Source organism: Zonotrichia albicollis, chromosome 13, assembly GCF_047830755.1.
Source record: "Zonotrichia albicollis isolate bZonAlb1 chromosome 13, bZonAlb1.hap1, whole genome shotgun sequence".
Classification (NCBI taxonomy): Eukaryota; Metazoa; Chordata; class Aves; order Passeriformes; family Passerellidae; genus Zonotrichia; species Zonotrichia albicollis.
Genome location: NC_133831.1, coordinates 19,342,552 through 19,366,638, shown reverse-complemented (window position 1 = coordinate 19,366,638; position 24,087 = coordinate 19,342,552). Strand labels below are relative to the sequence as shown.

The following is a 24,087-nucleotide window of genomic DNA, read 5'->3' as shown; positions in this document are numbered from 1 at the left end:
CACAAGTCTTTGAACTAAAAGCCCTACTACTAAAGACAGGAGTTTCAGAAGATTTCTTTAAACACAATACACGCATGTCTGATATGTTTCCATTCACCTTATCAAATAAATATTCACGAGACTGAACATTGCCACACCTTTTGCCTTTTCTTTGACTACAGCAGGACTAACTTGTCTTTGATCCTATGTGTGATAGAAAATGTTACCCTGCATTATTTGAGTAAGAAAGATGACCCCTCTCATTTCACCAGAAGTCTTTTTATGTTTAGCATGGAAAAATAAACAGTATTTGCAATATTCAATATTCCATAAAGTAAAGAGGCACAAAATGTTGCTTTTACATATTAACAAATAAAACAGTGTCCTACTCACATCTGCATTAGGCCAGAGCTCTTTGATAACATTTTCTATTCTGGACACCACTTCCATCCGCATTGTCTCTTCTTCAGGTCTGGGAGACATATACTTATAAAAGTCAATGATTTCTTCATGAAGACTAAAAAAGAAATAAAAAGAGAAAGAACAAATAATCAGAAAAAACCCACATGCAAATGAAATATCAACTATTCTAACAAAAAATATTTTAAGCTCCTAGTTCTCAATTTCATTAAGGGGCAATTTTAGAGCAGCATGCAATTAAAAAAAATCCACCTTCACAACACTTTGTAGCATTTAGTTCCAATTAGCTTCTTATGCCAACAGGTCAATATTGCACTTGATTTGCTAAAAGCATGGAAGCAAATCTAAATCCAAGTGCCTTCAATTCACATTGAAAGTCACACTCTATTTTAATGCCAGCATAACACAGAAATGGTTCAGTCTTCAACCATGAGCGCAGCTGTAGCTCTGAGTACACACTTCACAAAAACACTTCCTAGTCAGCCCCTTGGCACCAGGCAGGGAGCTTCAGGCAGCAGTCTGTATTCAGTACCACGCTTGCAAAAGTTGACAGTAATTGTGCCAGTACTAGAGCTAGAAAAACTGCTTCTTTTACTGCTTATAGAAGTCACATAAACTAAAAATGTACTCTCCCCCCATAACCCCAGAAAATATGTAGTACACATGCAGCAGCAATTGCTCAGAGAATAAGTGACTGACTGACAGTTAACCCATATATAATTTACCATATTACATGTGTTTTTCATTGTCAGTGAGTTATGTTTAGCTTGCATGTAATGAGAGCTGAAATAAAAATGTCTTCATACAGTGCTACAAATTTCTGTGCTTCTGTAGTACCAGAAACACATCATCAACTTGACTAATAATGTAATTCCAGCCACAGAGTAACTAAATTAATTTCATTTGTTTTCTGCAATGACCATTACAGTAATAGCTAGTTATCTTTTAAGAATGTATTGTTTCTAGTTACCAAGTACAACTGCATCTTTCATTAAAGCTCTGAGGGACCACCAGAAGAGAGCAATTTATTAAGACCAAGGCCTTAGCTGAGATGGGGAATCTAATACTTCCCTACTGCACACACACTTAAATAAATCAAATGTTAATAACTGGAAGCTGTATACAGGTGTCAATAAAACTGATTAAAATATCCAACAGTTGTGTTTAACAGAGTCAGAGCAGGCAAAGAACTCACACTACCTGTGTTTAGTTCTTCCAATATTGCAGTATTATGAACAACACAAGCTTCTCTTCCTCCCCTCCAAGTTAGGGGAACAGTCACAATAGCCTGGCAGCTTGGGGTGGCCATTGCCATAACTCTCTATACAGATAAGGCTAAGAGAAAAACTCCTCTGACAGAGGACATCTCTTACCTCCTCCTACAGCTGCTTTCTTGCTTTCCTTGGAAGCTTACATCCTGCAGTTAATGTGCACATTCCAAACCACACTTGCACCTTACACCAGACTGACTACTCTGCCTTCAGCTTCTCAGCCAGTTCTACTCTTCACTGCTATTCCATGTGTTGGCATTTAAACTTTCTCACAGTTATCTTCCCAGTGCAAGTACTGGATCCAGGTGAGAAGTAGGTGATAAAGGACAAGTTGAGCACTTCAATGACCAAGTTCATTCTGTCCCCACTGCAGGCCACGTGTACTGAATTGCTAATTTGTTTCCACATGCTTGACCATTAATCTGGCTTTCAAGACCAGAAGTAACAAGGAAAAAGGGCAAAGTCCCAATAATTAAACTCCTGAAAATAGAAATTACGTTTCAACTGTAATTGGTACACCAGCTTCAGGAAGACCTGGGAGTCAGGTCTGTCTTTAGGGGCTGCACAGTGGGGAATTGATCAAGAAACACAACCCCATTTCTGCCTCTGCTCCTCTGGACCAGCTGGAGCAGACTGGTGACATCCACAAGGCACCTGAAACTGCTCTGGGGCAGTGTTTTCAGCAAGGACTCAATGCCCACATGCACGGTGAGCCACGAGGAGCAACACCACGCTGCCTGAGGGCACTGAATGGCATGAGACAGGCTGGGATGATAACAAGGGAGTATCCCTGGGGAGAAATTCATGCACGGCACAGCACAAATCCATACTGCCCATCATTAGTGGGCCCAGCTGCTCCTGGGCTCATGCTTTATGGGAGTTAATTGTTGCCCTGTCCCATCAGGGAACTTTGAAGGAACAAAGCAATCAGAAAAGACGTCCCCAAAGTGCACAGAGAGCCAAGCCATACACACACTGCAGTTCTCAGGGCACTGCTCTTTATTAACTCCACTGACACTCTGAATCCAGATAATCATATCAATTGCTGCATTCTTTAGAAGCACATAAAATAATGATGTGTTGTCAGAACCAGATGTATTTCTTTTTCTAAATATAAATAACAGATGTCTGCATTTCTTTGAACGGGATCCTTCTTATTCTTAGGTAGTCATGAAAAGCTTTGTGGCAAAACAAAAAATTAAGCTACGTGCAAACACACAAACCTACATTACACATGCACAGAATGTTAGTAAACACTGCACCTGTAGAAAAAAATGAAATCTGAACTTTTTCAATGACAGAAGAAAGGCTTAAAGACTACTAGAGAGTTCTCATCGGCACTCCAGTTGGAAATAGCACAGACATATCTGTGTTTCATCTGCTGCAAGGCTCCTGCTGCCAGGACCTCCTGTGCTGCACAGAGCCATGGTGTGCAGAAGGCAGGCAGAAGCTACAGGGGCTCAAGACTACACCTGGATCCATATTTCCCTGCCCAATAACAGGCTGCTGCCAAGAAATAAGGGAATGATTAATTAAAGCCAAGACAAACAGAAGTAGGCACACGTGGATTTCAGAGCAGTACAACATGACTTAGAGGCGTGACTCCAATTAATGTGGAGTTAACTCATGCTGTATTGAAAATTAAAACTCAAGGTTATTCACTGTCTTAATCAACATCTATTACAGTTGCTGTTTTTCAAAACAATTTGTTAGGATTAATGGAGTCTGTTTACAAAAGTCTCTAGTGAAATTTTCTATATTTAGCCAAAATGAAGATCAAAGAGACTGAGATGTTCTTTTTGGCATCATAACAGTATTTTATTATTTAACACCATTACATTCATCAGTAATTTCAGATAAAAGTCCTTAAAGGGAGACTTGTTTATAGAAAGAAATTACACTGTAATAAACCTGATTTCACTACTGAAAGCTATTTCATTTGGCTTTATAATCATACTGAAGCACACCCAACACATACTTAGGATGCATGGAGAGAATTCTCTGCCATGCACAAGAGAAGTTTGCCATTTTAGTTTGCCATTTTCGTTACACAAATAGGAGTAAACAAGTGGATCTTTGTCCGGTATTTCAGAAAATCTTAACACATTTTAAAATTAAAAGCTCTCTTTCACTTTCTCTAAACATGTTTTAAAACAAAGTTCTACCTGCATCACACCTGTTTTCAAGTCTGGTAAGCTGATTCCATCAGAATTTCACAGCAAGAACAGAATTATAAAGAAGCCACTCAATTTAATTTCATGTCCCACTGAGAGGGATAGTGATGTTTCATTAAAAAATAAACTATGGCTGCAAAATCACAAGAATGACTTCCCACAGCAGTATCACTAAAGAGCCCCACCAGGAACACACGACTGTGAGACTCAAGTCTCTTAGGTGAAAAGCTGCAGCTTTTGTGAGGAGCAAGTACTATGGAACATAGTGCATTACCTTACTTCCTTAGTTTGATCACAACTTACTTTATTTTGTTGCACAACTTGTGGGCTCTAAATGTAAAATTCAGGAATCTCAAACTCCTTTACATAAGACATTGTTCTGGAGTATGAATCTTGCTGCAAGTCTGGCAATGAGTTAAAAAATAATCATGTATGAACAGAATGTAATTTCTGTTTGATATGCAGAGCACATAGATAATGTGGCCTAGCACTTACACTCACACAGCTACCTGACACCTAAACCAGCACAACTCTCCTGCTGCAAGTCCAGAACTGGAACCAACAGTGACAATGGGAGGGACATCTATGAAACACAACTGGAGATACTACAAGTGTCACTTCTCAGCACTCAGATCCAGATGCAGAATAAATGAGCAGCACACTGTCCTCAGAGATTTTGGCAGCTTGGAGGAAGCCAGCCTGACTGACACAGTGCCCACGGCTCGACAGCCACAGCAGTGGCTGAATGAGACCATTCCCTCAGCCCCCACGGTCCCAAGCAGCTGAGCAGCAGAGCCCAGTCCTGCTAAAAAGAGCCCAGCCTTGCTAAACAGAGCCCAGCCTTGCTAAACAGAGCCCAGTCCTGCTAAATCAGAGCCCAGTCCTGCTAAACAGAGCCCAGTCCTGCTAAAGCAGAGCCCAGTCCTGCTAAAGCAGTGTCCAGCTCTGCTACAGCAGAGCCCAGCCTTGCTAAACAGAGCCCAGTCCTGCTAAATCAGAGCCCAGTCCTGCTAAACAGAGCCCAGTCCTGCTAAAGCAGAGTCCAGCTCTGCTACAGCAGAGCCCAGTCCTGCTAAACAGAGCCCAGCCTTGCTAAACAGAGCCCAGTCCTGCTACAGCAGAGCCCAGTCCTGCTACAGCAGAGCCCAGCCCTGCTAAAAAGAGCCCAGCCCTGATAAAGCAGAGTCCAGTCCTGCTAAAGCAGAGCCCAGCACTGCTAAACAGAGCCCAGTCCTGATAAAGCAGAGTCCAGTCCTGGTAAAGTAGAGCCCAGTCCTGCTAAACAGAGCCCAGTCCTGATAAAGCAGAGCCCAGTCCTGATAAAGCAGAGCCCAGTCCTGCTAAAGCAGAGCAGTCAGGGAGATGAAGATCACTCTGACCCATTTTGCTTAAGCAGAGGTTAGCAGTTAAGTGTTGCTTTGTGTCTCAACACACTGTATTATACTAACCAGAATAATTGGTTGTATGTTAAAAAATTCCTGGTTTAGACATTCTGGAATTGTGCTATACTTCCATTCTCCTCTGGCTCTTCTTTATTCTTCGTTTCACAGGAGAAATTACGCAGGCATGCATGTTCTAATTTCTCTCATCAGGGCGTTACCCATGGCTTCTGCTCCAACTGTTCAAAATTCTTCTCATCCATCCCAAAGAGCTTCTCTGCCTTGGGCTTATATATTCCTTTGCACACAAAAGGCTATTTGCAGCATCACTGAAGATAATTTAAAACAGTGGATATCAAGTACACTCAAAGAAATCATCTAGTGCTCATGCACTACAGTTTGGTTTTGGCAGGATTTCTGAAGGAAGTTTCATTTGCAGAATGATGAAAATCTAAATTATTTAGAAACTCAGTGGATGATAGGCTGAAGCAAGCAAGGAACACACAGGTGACTTTCATCTTCCCAAACTCTATGCTTTAAACTTTAGGGATATTTGCAACATAGTCCTGCAGCACTAAATGAGCCTTTTGTATCTGAGTTTTCTTTGGATAATTAATTCCTAAAAGACAATGTTTAATTGCCCCTATCATTTAAAGCCTTAAAAATTGAAGGAAACAAGGAGAAACACTGTAGTATTTCAGGATTGTAATTGTCTTTGGAGAAGAATGTGAAGGAGGAACCTGAGGTATTTTGGCCACTGAAAGCATCAATACTTAAGAATCCAAACTGCATCCATCCCTTCACTCCCAAAAGGAAAGCTACCATTGCACAGGAGAGAGAATAACTTCAGTTTGAAGCCTCCAAAGGAATTTTACTAAGAAAAAGATGGTACTGGTAAATCCTGCCAAAACTTCATAAGTTTAATGAACTAAACAAAGCTTTATCCCTTAATATTCATGACCTACTTGGTTCTGAAATAATTTTGAACAACAATTGTATTAAGGCAAAGACACAGAAAGCCCAATCCTCACTCTCCCCCTCACAATTGTATTAGGGAATTCAACACCTACCTAAATTAACCTTCAATTTTAACACTGCTCATCCACAAGCTTAATAAAATACTTTCTAGATTACTATTACCATCTACATGTGCTGAATAATGAAGTAGGAACAACAGCAGACACTGTAAAGATCACAAATTATTTTCCCACCTACAAACTCAGGCAAAACCAAACATTAAGAGTCCTGAAGGGAACTGTAAATATGAAGCATCTGCTGAGGTCCTTTCCCTACCACCTGGGCCTCCATAGCAGACAAATCCTTTTCATATTTCCTGGCTTAAGCTACTGAAAAAAAAACCACTTAACTGCATTTGCAGGTGATTTAATAGGCACTTAAGTTTCATGGTGACTGACACATCAGTCCTCATAAGAAAATAAAATTATGCATAATAAAGGAAACAATTTTCAAAAGCCTCAGAGACTTTAACTATCAATTTTTATATCCTTAGTTACTGAACCATATCAATACATTATAGGTCACACAGTAACCATATTTTGAGACACATATGTCCTACAGGAGCTTTAAAATCAAACATCCCAAAACATGTCCCAAATAGCAACTTGACAAAACCAGGAAATCTTAAGGAGCTGGGGTTTTGATATCTCACTTTTTTTCTCCAGTTCTCCCATTTCAATACAGCTTCACAGACCATCTTTTCACAGTTTACCTAAAAACAGACATGTAGAAAAAACAGGTGTTCCACTGCCGTAAGATTGCCAAACATCACTAAAAATCAGGATAAAACATCACTAAAAATCAGGATATCCACTGTGAAAAGTTTCTAAGATGCAAATGGAGAATTTCCCTTTGCTGACAGGTAGGCAAATGAGGTTTATATCTGTCCCTGTCCAGTGTAGCCCAGCAGTTTGTTACCAGTGCCTGGCTTCCCAGGCACAGGGCTGTTATAACAGGATTACACAAACCAACCTAATCCACCCAGGGCAAGGTTAGCCAAGCTCAATTCCACCACCTTTATCAGTTCAGGTAAAGCAGCCACTTCTCAGAGCTGTGGGGAGCCAAGGAGGAGCCCAAGCCCCCCAAGATGGCAAAGGGTGGAAAGATGCAAGCAGAACTTCAAAGGGCACAGCTACACCCAGAAAAACACCTCTGGTAGCTTTCAGGGTTTACCCAAAACCAGCTTGCCCTTTCTAACTAACATTTGTTATCTGCTGTGAAATTCAAAGAATTGCCTTTTAGGACCAAGGGAGAGCAAAATTTCTACAAATATGTAAATGATTGAGGAACCCTGATCTTATTTCCAGGACTAAAGTCTTTTGGGATTAATCTGATCATGCTGATACTGAGTTTTGAAAACATGAAGATAGTTTGCTCACTTCCACCAGTTATGGTGGATTGATTATGTACGTTTCTTCAAATGCTCTGGGAAAAAAAGTCACTAAATTTACACTACAAGACCTACACTTTCTATACTGTGCAAATACTTGAAAGCCTATTTCTTCCTCCAATCAACACCCACTGTCCCTAAATCCCTCAAATAAATGTTGTTTTTTTTCACCTATGTTCTGTATTTTACATTAACTTATGGGTTTAACTACATCATAAAAGGCACTAAAATAGCACTGCTTTATGGAAACAGCATAATGTAGTAGAGACATAAAAATCCCGGACAAAGAAGAAATGTGGACAGTTCTTTTCAATTATTTAAACTGGTATCTCTACCTTTCCAGTTTTTCATTTATTTTAGAGACCCTTTGTTTCAATCAGCATGCGAGCTCTCTTTTTTAAACTGATTTGAGCTACTTCTACCTAAAATTCCCAAGCATATTCTTTAGTCAGAAGTAATGTAACAGACCCTTTTCCTACCAAGGTAAAAATGAGCATTTTTTGTCTGTTTATAAATTTCATTGTGTGCTTTGCCTTCCTAAAGTACACTTGGATGTACTAGAATTCTTCCTCCAGAAATTTGTCTTTCAGGAGGGGGAAAAATCCTACTTTAATTATAAATCAGATGCTTGAATTAGTCCTACCACTAAGTGATTTGAAGTGTAACTTGGAAACTCATCCACTGCCTTTTAAATCCATGCCATATGCATCCTCAGTCTTGCTCTTTATTTTTTGCAGCATTTCCAGCAAAAAACATCAAATGCCAACTGGAAAGACTGTTTTGAGAAATACCCTTACTTCCCATTACTTCCCACTGCCCTTTTTTTTTTTTTTTTTCAATCACACTGTACATAAAAACAATCTAGCTGAATCACTGCATGTGTGGGAATAACCTTCTATTTCTTCCCTGGAAAGTATCTCCATATCATCCCTCCTTCCCATCTCTGTAAGCAAGTGCTGTGAGAGTCTGTTGCTTCTCTTCCCTCAGGTGATGGAAGATGCATTTTGCTACCAGAGGAGTGAAAAAAAAAGAGGAACTGTTACCTCAACTGATCTGAAAGAAAAAGTCCTTACAAAACAAAAAAGATGAAGCGGGAGAAAAAGGTTTTGTGCAGGAAAAACAAAGTGGGAAGAGCAGCAATGGGAAGAAGCTGATTTATTTCATAATGACAAAGAGTGCAACTCTGGTAATATCTAATTATCTTGAAACACACCAGTAATTCTAACATCTCCTATAAAATACAGTCACCCTGTTGTTCTTTGGCTCACTTGCAAAACAGTGTTAGTCCGCTGGAACAGCTGCACATACAGACTATGCAGTTTGCAAACTCATCATTTAAAATACAGATATATTTTTTTTTAAAGTCTTAAAGTGCAACTATTAGCATGCACTTTGTATATTCTGGAATTGCAGCTTCAGGTAAATTCCCAAATATTTAAAACGACAGAGAATTTGAAGGTATCTTTTTCCTACAATGGGGAATTCGGATTTCCTCAGCCTGCCAATTCCCTTTGCTTATAAAAGCACTCAGAAGGACCAAACAACAGTTTATAAGTTTGCTTTAAAACAAGAGCTTAACAAGTAAAAGTAGTATCAACAGTGGTTCAATTAATATTAATTAGTTAACCTTTCCCAGTAAAATAGCAACATTTGGGTTTGTGTTAGAACTGTAACAAAAGCTACAACTACTAAATTACTGTAACACACCAATAGCTCTGACCCCCTCTGAATCAGCACAACAGCTATGAGCAGGGAATTTTAAAACAAATAAAGGTCTATTACATCAGTTCGGCAAATCACACCAGTGGTGTTACCATTAAACCAAACCAGAAGGAAACAGCAGGTCAGGTAATCTGCCTTTCTGTCTGTCTCCATAAAGCCAGGTAGCATAGACCTTTATACAGCTCTAGTGTATTGCTTCTGTTTTGTTAGTGTAGTAAATATTATCACATAAACAAACAATCTGTGACCTCCTGATAACTGGCACCACATGCTATCTGGGCAGAGGCGAGACTAACACACTCCCAGCAGATTGATGAGTACTGCTGGAGGATAACAGGCTTGGGAAAAAACCTCCACCTGAAAACTCTGATGGGAGCAAAAAGCCTGCAGCAGACCTTTGCCACCATGTGCATAGCAGCAGGTCACCCAACAGGAAGCCTGGCAAGCCTTGCACGGGATTTTCTCACACAGAACAGAGTGGAGAAAACTCTACTTCCACACACACAGTGGGTTCTGCCTGGCAAATATTCTCGTTTATGACTTGATAAATTATTTGACTTGAAAGATTAGTTAAATGAAAGAATGGAGAGCAATGTAATCATTAACTCCTGTCTCCTTCCATCACAGTAGATTTACACTCTCAATGTCTACTCCAACCAAGTCCACAGCAGTCCCTGGGAAGGAAGGGGCACTACCACGGCGCCAGGCTTACCCTGCTCACCTGGAAGCCAAGACAAAAGGCAGTTTGGGGTCGGGGCTCCCACCCTCACTTGGCTGCACAGATCAGTTCCGCACCCCGCGCACGCCCTGCTCGCTCCAGAAACCCTCTGCACGTCCATCTGTGCAGCAAACCTGCTCTGGAACTGCTCAGGAGGCAGGGGAACCAAGAACAGAATAAAACTCTCAACACCTCTCCTTCAGGAACATGGGATCAAACTGAAAATAATCTAATATAAAGATATTAAGTCAAATAACTAGCCACAGTTGCAGTTCGTTAATAACTTTACAGCTCCAGCATAAGAACATTTTCAAATTAAATCTGAAGTGCCAGTATGCCATCTGGAAAGTCAGTGCAGATTCCTAAGCCTTTCCAGCATCTTCTTATATGCACAGTCTTTTGGATGTGTGGCTTTTTGAGTTTGTTTGGTTTTGTTTTTTTATCCTGCACAGCATTTTGGAACATTCAAGGAATACAAAACTGAGCCCCAAGTTACTTTGCTACCTTTCCTATATAAGAAGTGCTCAGAACTTCTTATGAAAGTATCTAAAGCTATTATTACAATTACAGTTAAAACCATAAGGTTGAGTTTGTAGGTTAAATTTCTATTCCCTGAGCAAAATGAAGAATGACCTCAAGTTACCTGTTTTGAAACAAGTTTATGACCTGTTTATTACTTGTTACTTTGGTGTCACTCTCCTACAGTACCAACACAAGCTCAGATGCCCTGCTGTCATAGTCAGGCAAAATTAAAATCACAGATGCAGCTCCCCCTCTCACTTCTAAATGCTTAAAAGCAACTACAGTGGGTGCACTTTGAAAGAGGAGGAACAATCACATCCACTATGGTAAAGGTGCAAGGAACATTTCAGGTAACTTTTTATTTTGATGAATTGTTACCTTTACAGTAAGGGTGTGCACAGTGAACTATGTTCAGATTAAACAATGCAGTATCCATTTTGGGATTCATGATGTAGTATTATGCTCCCTTAAAGGTATATATTAGAAACTGTTCATATTCTGATTTGTTCTCTTGTCCTCAGATACTCTTATTTGCAAGGCAGGATGCACAGGTACCAGAAACACCACGGGCTGGGAGCAGTAACACTGCAAAGTATTTTGCAGTCAACAGCCTCCATTATCTCTGCTTACTGTCACAGGATGGAAAACTACGAACAATAACAATCAGAAAAGGACACTACCTAAGCAGATTACAGAAAAATGTTTCCCATGGTCACCTCTATCAGCCCAGTGATAAACATGCACGCTTAAGAGCTTGCATGTCATGAACTGCAAAAAATGCTTCTTCTAACATAGGTGACAGATCTCATCCTTCCAAGTACCTGGAGAAGTTGGTCCCTGACTAACCCTGAGGATCAAATAATGGGGTTTTATCTTCTTTATTTCCCCTGAAGCTTCACCTAGTACATCTGTCAGAAAACTACCAAGAAGTTGCTTAGTAGAGAAGAAAATACTAGAAAATACTGCATTGGAATACTTCCCATGAGTCCAAAATGTTAAAAGAGAAATCCATACTGAAAAATGACTCAGTAAAGATTTCACACAGCTACCTCAAGTGCTGGGATTTGCTTGAACATGAAGACAGAAGAATCAGTACAAGATGGAAAAAAGGGGACTTTTAATGGTCTGACTCAGACCTAGTATCACAAAGGTGACTACTGGAACTCCCTCCAGGATGGGGCATCCCTCACTTGGCACACCTGCTCACACCATCCACATGTGCACTGACACATCTGTGCACAGAACAACAGAAGCAGCAAATGTAGAGTGAAAGGCTGTGCAGAGCTCTCAGAAACACCCTCAAGATTCATCTGACTCACTTGCTGGAAACAGTCTCTAAAAATAATTAGAAGATTATGTAGAAGTGTCCTGTGTACCCAAAAAATGAGCAGAAGATGCAGCAGTGAGCAGTTGTAAGAGGTTTAGGAGGGTTGCTGTGAGCTCCACAAAGAGCAGAATCAATTGCAGCTGAAAGAGCACGTTTCAGCATGCCTGCAGCAGGTTTGCTTCAGAGCAGCAAAGGCTGAAGTGAACTATTACAGCATATAATGTTCAGTGACTTGCTGCCTACAGGCAAATACCACACTGCACAAAAAACAAGGGAGGAAGTTTGTTAATACAGTTATTCTCTTCTTTACTCCTGGGTACTTCTATGCCAGGAGCTGACACTGTTACTTACTGGCATTGAAACTTTATCTTTTACCAACTGTGTGTGCCCTGTCACCTTTGTCCAGGTTGTTAACAACAGCAGCTTCAGAAGATCACCGGTTAGTTCAAATTTAGACAGAAAACAATGCCCACTAGATACAAAGTAATTACAAGAGAGCAAAAGAAGCAGGACTGTACTGTCCTTTCTGCCTCATCTCAAAAACTATCCCATAAGAAGCAATCTAACAGCTTGATGAGGCAAACTTCCCTTCCACCTGATGCTGGAAGCAGAGGTACATTTAAAGAAGCTGCTTAGCTCAATAACAAACTAGTTCTTCAGGGCAAAAATCAACATGAAAATTTTCTCATGTGAGTACCTGCCAAGTATGACTACTACAGTAGTCATTCCCCATGGATGAATGAGTGTAAAATACTGAGGCTGAAGCACAACTAGAAGGCTGAGCATATAGAAGATCCTCAAACATGTGAGTTGAATCACCCAGCTGGAGAGTGCAACAGAACAAAGCAAAAATTAAATAAAATTAAAAATTAAATAAAAATTAAATAAATTAGGACCTAATTTTTTCAGCCTGACTCAGTACTGTGACCTAAGACTATGAAGTGCAATCATGACCATTATTCAGATCAAGACAGTTCCTTCACCACACTATGTTTAACTCAACACTTTAACTGGCAACTGTGCAAAGCTTGCCAACCAGGAGTGCCTCTGAATACATAAGAGATAACGCCAGATGCAAGGCACAAGTCCTTCACACCACTTTCAGAAATGATATGCATACTCTAGATTAAAGCCAAAACCTTACTGAGGGATAAGGGGGAGGAATGCAAATGCATAGAAAGAAGTATACTTTTTATAACAACCCTGTTGAAATGAAACAAACAAAAAAATCCCTCAAAACCAGAACAAAAACCACTTGATTTTTGTAGCACACAGGAAAATACAGCTATTCTTGAACTAACATAGGAAGTGAACAGCTCTAAAATTAACAGTGAGAATTAAGAAAGCTTAAGAAAGTAAGTTATCACACTTCCTCAGTCTAGCTTAAACACAGCATCAAGAGGTCAGGCAGGGTCAACCAGCTTTGATTAAGGACTCCCTGTCTTGAGACCATACACCGTGACTCAAACAGAAAGATCATCACCTTAGTCATCTCTCAAACTACAGCACAACATTGCTGCATGCTGTATTTTAGAAGACGTTCAAAGAAAAGCTTATCTATACTTAATATTTGTGACAGGTTAGTGCAAGTTCTTTCAGGTGTTGCTGCATCCATAAACAAAGTAATTGTTAAGAAATCATATGACACTTTCAATGGGTGTACTTAAATGTAACTGAAAGTGAATCTACACTGAGTGAAGGTCTTGAGCCAGTGTTGCTAGTCACTTACACACCTCTCACTTATCACAGAATTTCCCTAATTTCCCTGATTTAGAAGCTCTAGAGGATTTTAATATTTGAATTTGTCCCTTGTTATAGTCTATTACTTGCAGAATCATAATACTGTTTCCTCCATGCTGTCTTAACATCTTCAATACATCTTCAATACAGTGTTGGCTATTTCTCCAATAAGAGATCACACTGACAAGACAGAAGAGTGGAGGTGCACAAACACTGACTTTGATTTTATGTCTCTGCTACCATTGCTGTCCAGTAAAAATCCTAAAAAATGCAATGCAAAACAAAAAATTGCACAATGTACGCAATACAGTATGGTGATGCAAAACAGCACACCATAAAGCCTTCTCAAAGCACTGTAGCAACACTGTGCCTCTTTCACTGAACATCACTTTTGAATAAGCCAGAGGTAGGTGTCATACCATGGAGGATGTTATGAGACTGTCAGAGAGGCTGATCTGGAGTGAGGGCTGCCAAATAATCTTAATTGTTACTACAGGAGGAAGAAAATCAGCAAATGCTGTTGCATCCCAGCACAAGACAAGCTCAGCCTCAGTCAGGCAGCAGCTCACCCTCACTCTGAGCTGCTGTGCCAGACCTGCCCTTCCACCCATGACCCACCCCAAGAGCTTGGCAGCCCCAAGGGACACCATCTGTGTGGCTCAGTGTCACACAGATTTTGTGACACAGCTCTAAGGGTCAGGAAGACAACCATCAGGGACAGGCAGGATCAGAAAACCTGTACTGAATGCAGCAATACTGACACCTTGACTGCATGACTATGCTACAACACACCAGGATCACCAATACAAAGTTACTGGGAAGATTTATACTGGCTCTAGTGATGTGTAGGAGAGAGTTTTGTACAAACCTATAAACAAAAGTTCTGTTCCCTTAATTTATGTCTGTCTCCTGTTTTGATATCTTAAGTTCATAGTATTGCTGGAAAAAAAATCCTGCTGTGTTATCTGTTGCTTAAAGTTACAAAATTATTAAAGTTCAAACTGCTCCTGCTATAGCTATTTGCAGCCTAGGAAAAACATCTGCAGCTCATATCGACTTCAGCAGTTTTCCTCTCTTTTTCTTGGTTATAGAAATATTTCCTTTAGCCCCCATTTCTAGGCAAAGGCACAGAAAGCAATACTCAAGTACTCGTGACATTCTGTGCACTCTTTGGCAGTTCGTCCAAAAACATAATTCATAAAGAGAAACACTCATAATTTAAGAATTCCCAGCATGTTCAAATAATAAATTAGCATTCCAGCTGCCCACTAAGAACAGCAAGAGCATTTATTTGCTTATATGCAAACCTTATGTATTATGCAAAATTTGCACTGGTTGTGTTGCTCTATCACTACCAGCACAACTCCCTCCCTCAACACAAACCTAAGCTGACTCTAGGCTGCATCCTGCTCCTGCTGCCAGTTCCAACATCCAGCAAGGAGAGCACAGGAACCACTGTTGTACATCACATACAACATAAACAAAAAGCTTTGAAGCAACAGTCATCTCTGAAATTTTGGCATATGCATGATTTTGGGAGCACATAGACCAAACTGAAAGATGTATTCAGAACCCCCACATGATGAGATCAATAAAAAGAAACACTAAGTACTCCTATTTTAGCCTATTCTATCATTTTAACAGCAAAGTTATGCACACAGCTTCTGAAAACCACATTTAAATTTTCCAAAGTGAATCCCCAAAGTGATAAACAGACTTAACATTCTAATTTTAAATAAATTATTAGAAACGGACAGGAACAAAGTATAATATGGAGATAGCAGAAAAAATATTGAAGGGGAGAGAAAAGCAATAATGTGCTCTCATGATACAGGTCTCCATTTATCTGCACTTTCTGGGACTGACAACATGATACCTGGCTTCCTAAAACTGACCTTATGCTAACAGTTTGACAATTAAACAGTAAGAGCTACAACCCCAACACGGTTTGATATGACACTAATAAAGATTCAGGGTGAACAGATCCTCCTTCTTCAATGCATACTGCTGCATAAAACACACAGCAGCTCTTGGGAATCAGCAAGCACACAAGAGGGAATGACACACTCTTCCTATTACTTAATATAGACATCTCCATCTACCAAAAAAAAGTCTGCCAAACTTGTGTTCCTTATATAGCCACTCCAAGGTAAATAGGTATCCAAGTCCCAAACAGAAGATATGAATTGGAGAAAACAGAACACTTCACAAGAATACATCCACATGCTGTTCCCTTGCACATGCAGAAATCAGCAGCCTCTGAAGTCCTCCTCAAACTGTTTAAACAAAACACGCCAAAATATTGGCTCTATTCCAAAATCCTGCAACCTCAAGTAATACTGTTATATAATATTCAGCATACATTTCTCAAAAGGTTTCATCAAACTGCCTTCAGTCCACATCTCCATCCCTAGCAAACCTGTTTCTCTCTCCCAGCCCTTCCAAAAGAAGTAATTTCTTACTACAGGAGGCTGTGGGAAATATCTGGTTTCACTTCCATAAAGCACAGCTGACTGCCTCCAAGAGCTGCACAAGCTGTCACAAGGGCACTGCCAGGAGGGTGCTGTGGCATGACTCAGGACGAGACAGAGAGTGACAGTGGCTCTCATCAGGCGGGCACAGGAAAGGATCTGCACTCCAGTCACATCCCCGCGCTTGCACCTCGCAGCCACGGAGCCAGCACAGAGTGCTGCTCCAGCAGGCTCTCTCAGGAAGCAAGCAGATTTGTGTCTATGGATTTTTCCAAATAACTCCTTTTTACATGTGATGTTCACAGTGCAGCCTATGTTTTAATGTACGTGAGTTCACCAAATCCAAAACACACGCAACTATTCAAACAGGATTACTGTTATTCTAACAGCACACACCTTGCTGTTTCACCAGAAGTCTGTTTGTTTGTTTCACCTTCATTAAGCTGTTGTGTCAAATAATGTAACAGTAAATCAGGCAACAACCCTCCATTTGATTTAAGCACTTAAGAGTATATGATGAAAACCAACACAAATGATTGGATTTCCCCCAAGTCAGGCATTCCAGCTGGTTTCACATTTTGCTGGAGGTTCACAGACTTGTTCTGCTCACATCACCCTCAGCTCTTTCTGTCTGTGCTCCAGCCCACATGGAAATCGCGCTCCCATGGCTGATACCGTGCAAAGGCCTGAGCGAACAGAGCCAGGGACATGCAGGGTAAGTTACCACAGGCAGACAGCTGCCTTAACATGGTTCCATGTCCTCTGCTCAGCTCACACCTGGGACAATAGGTTTGTGTCTGCCTTAATGCACTTTGCTTCTTTCAAAAATGAGACTAAAAGATTTGAGAAGCTGACAAACTTCCCATGAAAAACTCATAATGGAATTTCTGTAGCAAAGACTTATGGCTTTAAGCTATTTTTTTCCCTAAAGTAGTTATGGTTTTATTTCATGGTACCCTCTGCAATCCTTGATAACATGCTGAGAACCCTTCTATTAAACAAGCAGAAGCCTGCTCAAGTCTGTGCCAACCACTTCAGCAGCGTGGGAGTGTGTGCTCGTCTGTGGGCAACCCCTCCTGTGGGGGTCACAGGATTCTCTCCCTTTCACGGCAAAGTTTCCATCAAAAAGTGCATTCAGTATTTCAAAATGCAGTTTTCTATCTAATCAATGTTTCTCCTCAGCAGTACACACCACAAATTTATTTCCTTAAACTCACACATTAACTGAGCTGTTGCCTTCAGCTGCAGATTACTGTGAAAACAGCTCCCTACAGAGTCCCAAATCCACATCTCCTTCCTGGGAACTGTCCTTTGGCACAAAAATCGCAAAAACCTACAATAAATAGGCCAAACTTAAATGCAAGTCTTTATTTTTGGGTTTTGTCGCACTTAAGGTTTCTAGTTTCAGCAGTTCTTTTCTCACATTTTAGCCAGGCTCAACCTAAACTTGGTGAAAGCTGTAAAATAGACATTTCAGTATCCCAAATACTTTTTCTTTCTTTCTAATTGTGACACTACCAACATTATTTACTGCTGCCCTTGGGATACACACACAGAGAATCCTGTCCAAAACCCCCAACCCACACATCCTCCCTCATCCTTGAGTTTTGCTACTAACTAGCCTGCCAAGGCAAACTCAATTTAACTCTTTAAAGGTATGTATTAAGTTAACAGTAACATCATTCTCATGCTGTGAAACTTTTCCTTCATATTTTGCATTATCTGCTCTTTTCAGAACTGCTGTCTGATGACAGTCCCCAGAGGATGGGAGACATGGAAGCTGGTGCAAAGCAACCTGCAGGCAGCACTACACAACTGATTTACAGAGATATTTCACAAATCACCATGTTAAGAGTGCCACAACAGTAGAGTACCTGTCATGCAAACACCTGCATTATTAATAGAACTGCAAGTCTGAGAACTTAGGAAAAACACTAAAGATAAGCCAGAATACAATGTACACAACAGCACCATTAACTCCAAGAGAGCAAAAACTCCCTTGTATTGAATGTATTTCAGCACAGGAAAATGTTAGGAATATTGTGCATACTTTGGAAAAAATCTATCTTGAAACCAAACCAAATACTGTTGTGGGTTATTTTTTAATTATTTGACTATCTCTTTATATGTGTATATAGCCTGAGCTAAGAGAGTATATTTCTCAAACCTGGCAGAAAAAAAATAAGATTTAACTGAACGGCTACTTAGCTTCTAACCAAAATCTCTATTCCAACATGTTTACCTTACTTAAATCTTTAGACAGCTAGTTGCACACTGTTATGCATTTACAAAATCTGTTCAACTTGCTAAAAATATTGGACTGGTTTTCCAGACAGCTGATCAATAAAATTGCATATTCAGAGCTGGTTTTTTGCAGCCATCGACACAAGTGACATCCTTGCACTGGAAATGTGAATGCCACATGTCAGCTTTCAACTGTGTTTGCCAGCAAATCTGGTCTCATCTTCATGAAGGTGGGACTGTTCCACAATTCTGTTGTATTCCAAAGAGTCATAGTTTGAAGTGATCAATTTAACAAAATTACAGGATGATACATAGGGAAAAGCACTGACAGCCATTACTACTTTCTCACAATTTGCATAGTAACAATCAGGGAACAAAAAGATACCTGTTAACACACAAGTAATGATAACATAGCAATGCCGGTATCTTTTTTTTTCCCATTAACTGCTACAACACAATTTTGGAAATTCACACTGAAAACAACGAATTTAAAATATTTACTTCAGCAACAACCTCATTTTCTAGGTTACAGACCTCTCTATCCATGTTTGCTGCCCAGTGTCTCAAGATGCAGACTGAGAACAGGCAGCTGTTAAAGAGAAGCTTGCAGTGGGAGAGAAGGCAGCACCTCAGGTCACACCTCGGCTCCAGGAGGTTTCACCCAGTCCTGTCAGCAGTCAGTCAGTCACACTGCAACCTTCACAGGACCTAGGCATTGTCTAGGCTTTCCTAGGAAGCTTCTGATCCTTTTAGAAACTATTTCCACAATTTTTCATTCAAGATTGTTAGCCCACTGCCTCTAACACTTGTTATAACTCTTTAAAAAAGAAATTTCAGTAATTTAGGAAAAGCAATGAAGGGGTGTTTTTGAGAGACACTCCACCTTGCTCTGCTTTGAATAAAGGAAATAGCTGAAACAGAAGCTCAGCATCATGTAAATATATGCCACAAACTACACAGTCAATACACAGGCAGACTAAGATATATGAGTATGTCTTGATACTGTTAAAAAAAACTCCACAAGGTCCTACCACTTGGAGTTTGAAACTGATTCCACCAAAATTTAACTCTAGCAACACTTTGAATACTTTGACAAAGTTGTTGTTATTATTGTGATTAATTTCTTGCAGAAGCTCAGTCTTTTTTCACCCCATTATTACTATTACTCTCTTGTTGAAATTGACCCTTTTCCTATATCTTCAATACAGAAAAAAATTTACAAGACAGAGAGAGAGCAAAGCACTTCTAAAAATGTTCCTCAGCCTCCAAGTAAATAAGTTACAAGGCAGAATACAACCAGAGTCCAAAAACTAACTTAAAAAAATTTGTATGTTTTACACACATTACTTTTAAGTTGTGTGAAGAAATTTGCGGAATGTTCCAAGGTACAGTGACTAAAACACTTAAAATAGTACACTTCTGCCGTGTCATTTTATGAATTATTGTAAGCCCAGCATAAAGGTAACACAGGACCTGGCAAGGAAACAGGTAGCCAGAGGTGGTAATAACTAGTCTTCCTAAATGATCAGCAAATTTGAATAGTCATTTTGACAAATTTTACAGAACAGCAATTTCAGAAGGCAAAGAGGCCGTTGCTTTCCTGCGTGAGGGGTCTGAAAGACCCTTAGGTACAAGCTGAGCACACAAAAACTCATGCAACTAAATCACCACTGATTTCTAAAGTGAGCTCTGCCAGGCCTTCAACTCTTACCATACACCTCCGTCATCCAGACCCTGAAGGGTTCAAGGCAAAGGTTATGTTTTGAAAAGCGTGGACTTTACAAAAAAAAAAAAAATCCACAGATGTTACCAAATGGCCTTTATCCAGGGCATCACCCATATCAAAAGCCATCACTGTGCTCAAAAAAAGGGAGGGCTCAAACCAGTTTTCAGGTAAACAGAAGATAGGTGATTGCCTGCCCTCCGTCTCATGCAATGCCAGCTGATGAGACCTAAGCTAACACAAAAACACTAATGACAAAATATTCAGATCAGCATATGTATTCCATAGCCAGAGATCCACGACAACCACTAACAACCCCACATTAAAAACCACTGCACACTATACATGCATGGAAGTTTATTTCTGAGAGCAGGTGCCTGCCTGCATGCAGACCTTCTCAGTCAGGTCTCAGAAAACACACTCCCCGGGAAATTACCCTGTCTGTGCGCTTTCTTTTGACACCAGCAGATGATTATTGTTTTTTTAAGTTCTAGTCCCTACCACGCATTTGTTCTGCAGGCAGCACAAAGGGTTCGAGGTGAGCTTGACAGCGCTGCAGAGGGCAGGCGGGCCGGCCCTGTGCCTGTGTCTATCCACTGGCCCTGTGTTTGTGCCCCAGCCCTGTGCCTGTGTCCCGGTCCTGTGCCTGGGTCTGTCCCCTGATGCTGTGCCTGTCCCCGGCCCTGTGCCAGTGCCCGCCGCACGTGCGTGAGCAGCGAGGGCAGCACCCGGCGCTACAGCAGCGACAACGCCGAGCAGAGCGCGAAGCGGCGCTGACAGCGGAACGCCGTGTCCGAGGAGCTCGGCGGCACCGGCGGGCAGCGTGTAACACGTGCAGGGGCGGTGACAGCGGCGGGCCGGCGGGGCCCCGGTCCCTGCGGATAGGCGTGCCCGCCCCATCAGCATGCACACGGGCACCGCCGCCGCACGCGGGTGGCCCCGGCCCCGCGGAGCCGCCGCCCCGGCGGGCGGGACGCCGGGAGCAGGGGCTGCCCCGCACAGGCCGCTCGAGCACCGGCGGGGCGTAGCTGTCACCACGGCCGGGCGGCGCCGGCCTGGCACCCACCGCCCGCCGCCCCTGCCCAACCCCGCGGACCCGGCCCGGCTCCCTGCGCCACCCGCCGGGCCCGCGCCGCGCCCCAGGTGCCGCGGCCCAGCGGCCCCTCGGCGGCCGCTGCCCGGCCCCAGCGTGGGGAAGGACCTCGGCCCCCGCCTCCTCCTCCTCCTCCTTCTTCTCCAGAGGCCGAGCGCGGTCGGGTCCGGCGCCCCCCTGGCCCGCCCCGCGGACGCTCACCCCACGACTCCCTGGCTGTAGTTCCTCTTCTTCCAGGGGGTGCCGGTGTAGAGCGGCTCGGCCAGGCCGGGCTGGGCGCGGGCGGCCGGCTCGTCGGCCGGGGCGGGGGCGCGGCCCAGCAGCAGGCTGTAGTTGAGCCCGAAGGTGCTGGCCTTGTTGTCGCGCTTCCTCTTGTTGCTGGCGGCGGCGGCGGCGGCGGGCGGCGCCCCCCGCGCGGGCCGGGCCCAGGCGGCGGCCCCCGGGGGCGGCGAGGCCTGGCGGTGGCCGCGGCTGTGCGGGTTGTTGGCGCTCTCGAGCGGCAGGAAGTCGGGCGGGGGGTCGGCGCGGGGGGCGCGGTACATGCCGGGCGGGGAGGCCGGGCCGTCCGCGGCGGGGGCGCTCTGCTGCTGCTGCTGCTGTTGCTGCTGCTGCTCCTGCTGCTGCTGCTGCTGGAAGTAGAGGTTGCGGACCCCCTGCGTGGTTTCCCAGATCTGCATCCACAGGCGGTTCGAGGGGCCGAGCTGCTCTGGCTGGAACCAGGCTATCCGGGGATCCATCAAACGGGGACCCACCCCGGCTGATCCGCTCCCCGCGCCGCGCCGGCCGCCGCCGCCGAGACCCTGTCAGCGGGTCCCAGCGCTAATGGCGGCTCCTATGGAAGGGCAGCTCCGCGCCTGCCTGCTCGCTGCTGCCGCCGTCGCTCCACAGCCCCCGCCCCTCCTGGCGAGCGCGGCGAGGCGGGGCCGGGCCGGGAGAGCCGCCGGCACGCGGGCCGCGCGCAGCACGGGGGGCGGCGGCGCCCCGGCCGCTCCCCCGGCGCCCCCGCGCTGCCCCCGGGCCGGGCCGCGGAGCGGGGCCCGGGGCCGCCGGCTCCTGTCCCGGCACGGCCACCGCCGGCGCGCAGCGGCCCCGCGCCCCACGGAGCAACAGCCGCGCTCCCAGGGCCGAGCGCTCGTTCCGGCCCGGCGGGCGGCTGCGGCTCCGGCCCCGCCGCTGCCAGGGCGCCGGGCTGCGGCTCGGGCGCTCCCGGAGCAGCGTTCCCCTGTGGGCACACCCGGAGCAGCGTTCCCATGTGGGCACACCGAGAGCTGCCGCTGCCCTCCCCACCCCAAAACTCGTGTGCGGACGCGAAGGAGGTAGTTCAGGGTCTTCCTGCCTTTTACTCCGCACCAGAGGAGGGGCAAAGGCAGCCTAGGTGCAGCCTTTTTTGTAGATGGAAAAATACATCACATACACAATACCCCCAAACAGCAACAGTGAGTAGTACCAGTTCTTGTCAGACTCGGTTTTATTTTTAGTGTTTTCATACTACAGCTTTAAAACATCTTTAATATCAGCTACAAAGTTTCCAGCGTTTTGCACGAAGGGCCTGGTGCTTCCCCCACTTGCAGAATTGCATGGGAGATGATTTCTCTTTAGGAAGCTGGAGGTGGAGGGTTTAGAATTAAAAAGTCGCATTCCAATTTCAAGCATTCCGCGAAGTGAACAGTTTGCAAGGAAGACTTAGCACTATTTCCTGGTGACAGCCAAAGTCTGAAGTTCTGGCTTCTCCCCACCATCCCAGAGCAGAACATACTGTCCTCAGCACTCCTCTGTTATGTCACAGCATGTCTGATCTGCATAGCCCAAGAGAAAATGAACCACAGCAAGAGGGCGAAAGTTGGGGGTTAAAGTTGACAAACTTAATTGCTTTGAGAATTGGTACCAACACCTAAAGCTACTAGTGAAAGCCAAATAGAAACTGGTGGGACTTAAGCATGTCTTGGAATTGGGAAATAACCACTAAGAATAACCTTATTTTCCACACCCCACATTCTTCAGTTATTCTGATAATTATAAGCATAGCAGAAAAAGGTAACAAGAAGAGTCTAAACAATATTCCCTGCACATCAAAAATTCAAATAAAAAAGTTTGCACTAACAAACCTTTTTAAAAATGCAACAAAGTCAAATGATTTTACATTACCCTTAAGAAGGTAACAGCAACAGGAAAAATAACTGATTTGTTTCCTTTTCTTTTTTAATAAAGCTAATTCTGAAAAAACCTGTGATTTAGTCGACACTCATAGCACATAAATGTCAACAAGTTTTGTTATAGGACTGAGGTTTATTAATTTACAGGATTCCTCAGCAACAACCCTAGTCCCAAGCAAATATAGCCAAGTCACAATACAGGTGGTGTAGTAATACAAATGCTTTGGATTAGCAAGTATGCCATGGGGGGCATAAAAAACAAAACCCACACTTTATTATGATCAAGTTTTTTTTGATCACTGCTTTGAATTTTAACTCTTTTATTTACTCGAAAGGGAACTTCCCAGGAAGAGTTATCTGGAAACATCATGCATTTACTAACTGAATCAGCCATTCTTCCATGAAGTTCTGGAAGTGCTTTTCACTCTCCATTTGAAGAGGCAGAGAGGAGGGAAGAGGCTAATGCAATATTCCTTAAATGTTGAAAAAAATTCACGTCAGAGGAGAGAACAATTCTAAATGCGATTGTTATCATAGCAGGAACATAAAACTTTTCAGAAGTTTTACTGAAAGCCCAACACATTTTTCAGAAGGGTGCAGGGATTTATGTGAGCACCTCACAACACCAGGGCTGCATCAGGACCTCACTGTGCTGAGAACACACAGCAGCCACAATCCAGCAGCATACAGATTATTACCATGGGATCTTACTGCAGTTCCCAAACAGCCTGATTAAAACCCATA

The 24,087-nt window shown here is 43.1% G+C and overlaps 1 protein-coding gene across 1 annotated transcript in view; it reads right to left on the bottom strand.

The window, feature by feature from the left end:
- Positions 1-22,097, bottom strand: part of TENT4B (terminal nucleotidyltransferase 4B) — a 39,584-nt gene extending 17,487 nt beyond the window's left edge. The window contains exons 1-2 of the mRNA XM_074551201.1: positions 21,392-22,097; positions 373-496 (exon numbers count right to left, since the gene is read on the bottom strand). Coding sequence (XP_074407302.1) covers positions 373-496; positions 21,392-21,927 — 660 coding nt within the window. The 5' untranslated portion in view covers positions 21,928-22,097. The remainder of the gene's footprint in view (positions 1-372; positions 497-21,391) is intronic.
- Positions 22,098-24,087: the final 1,990 nt, after the last annotated feature.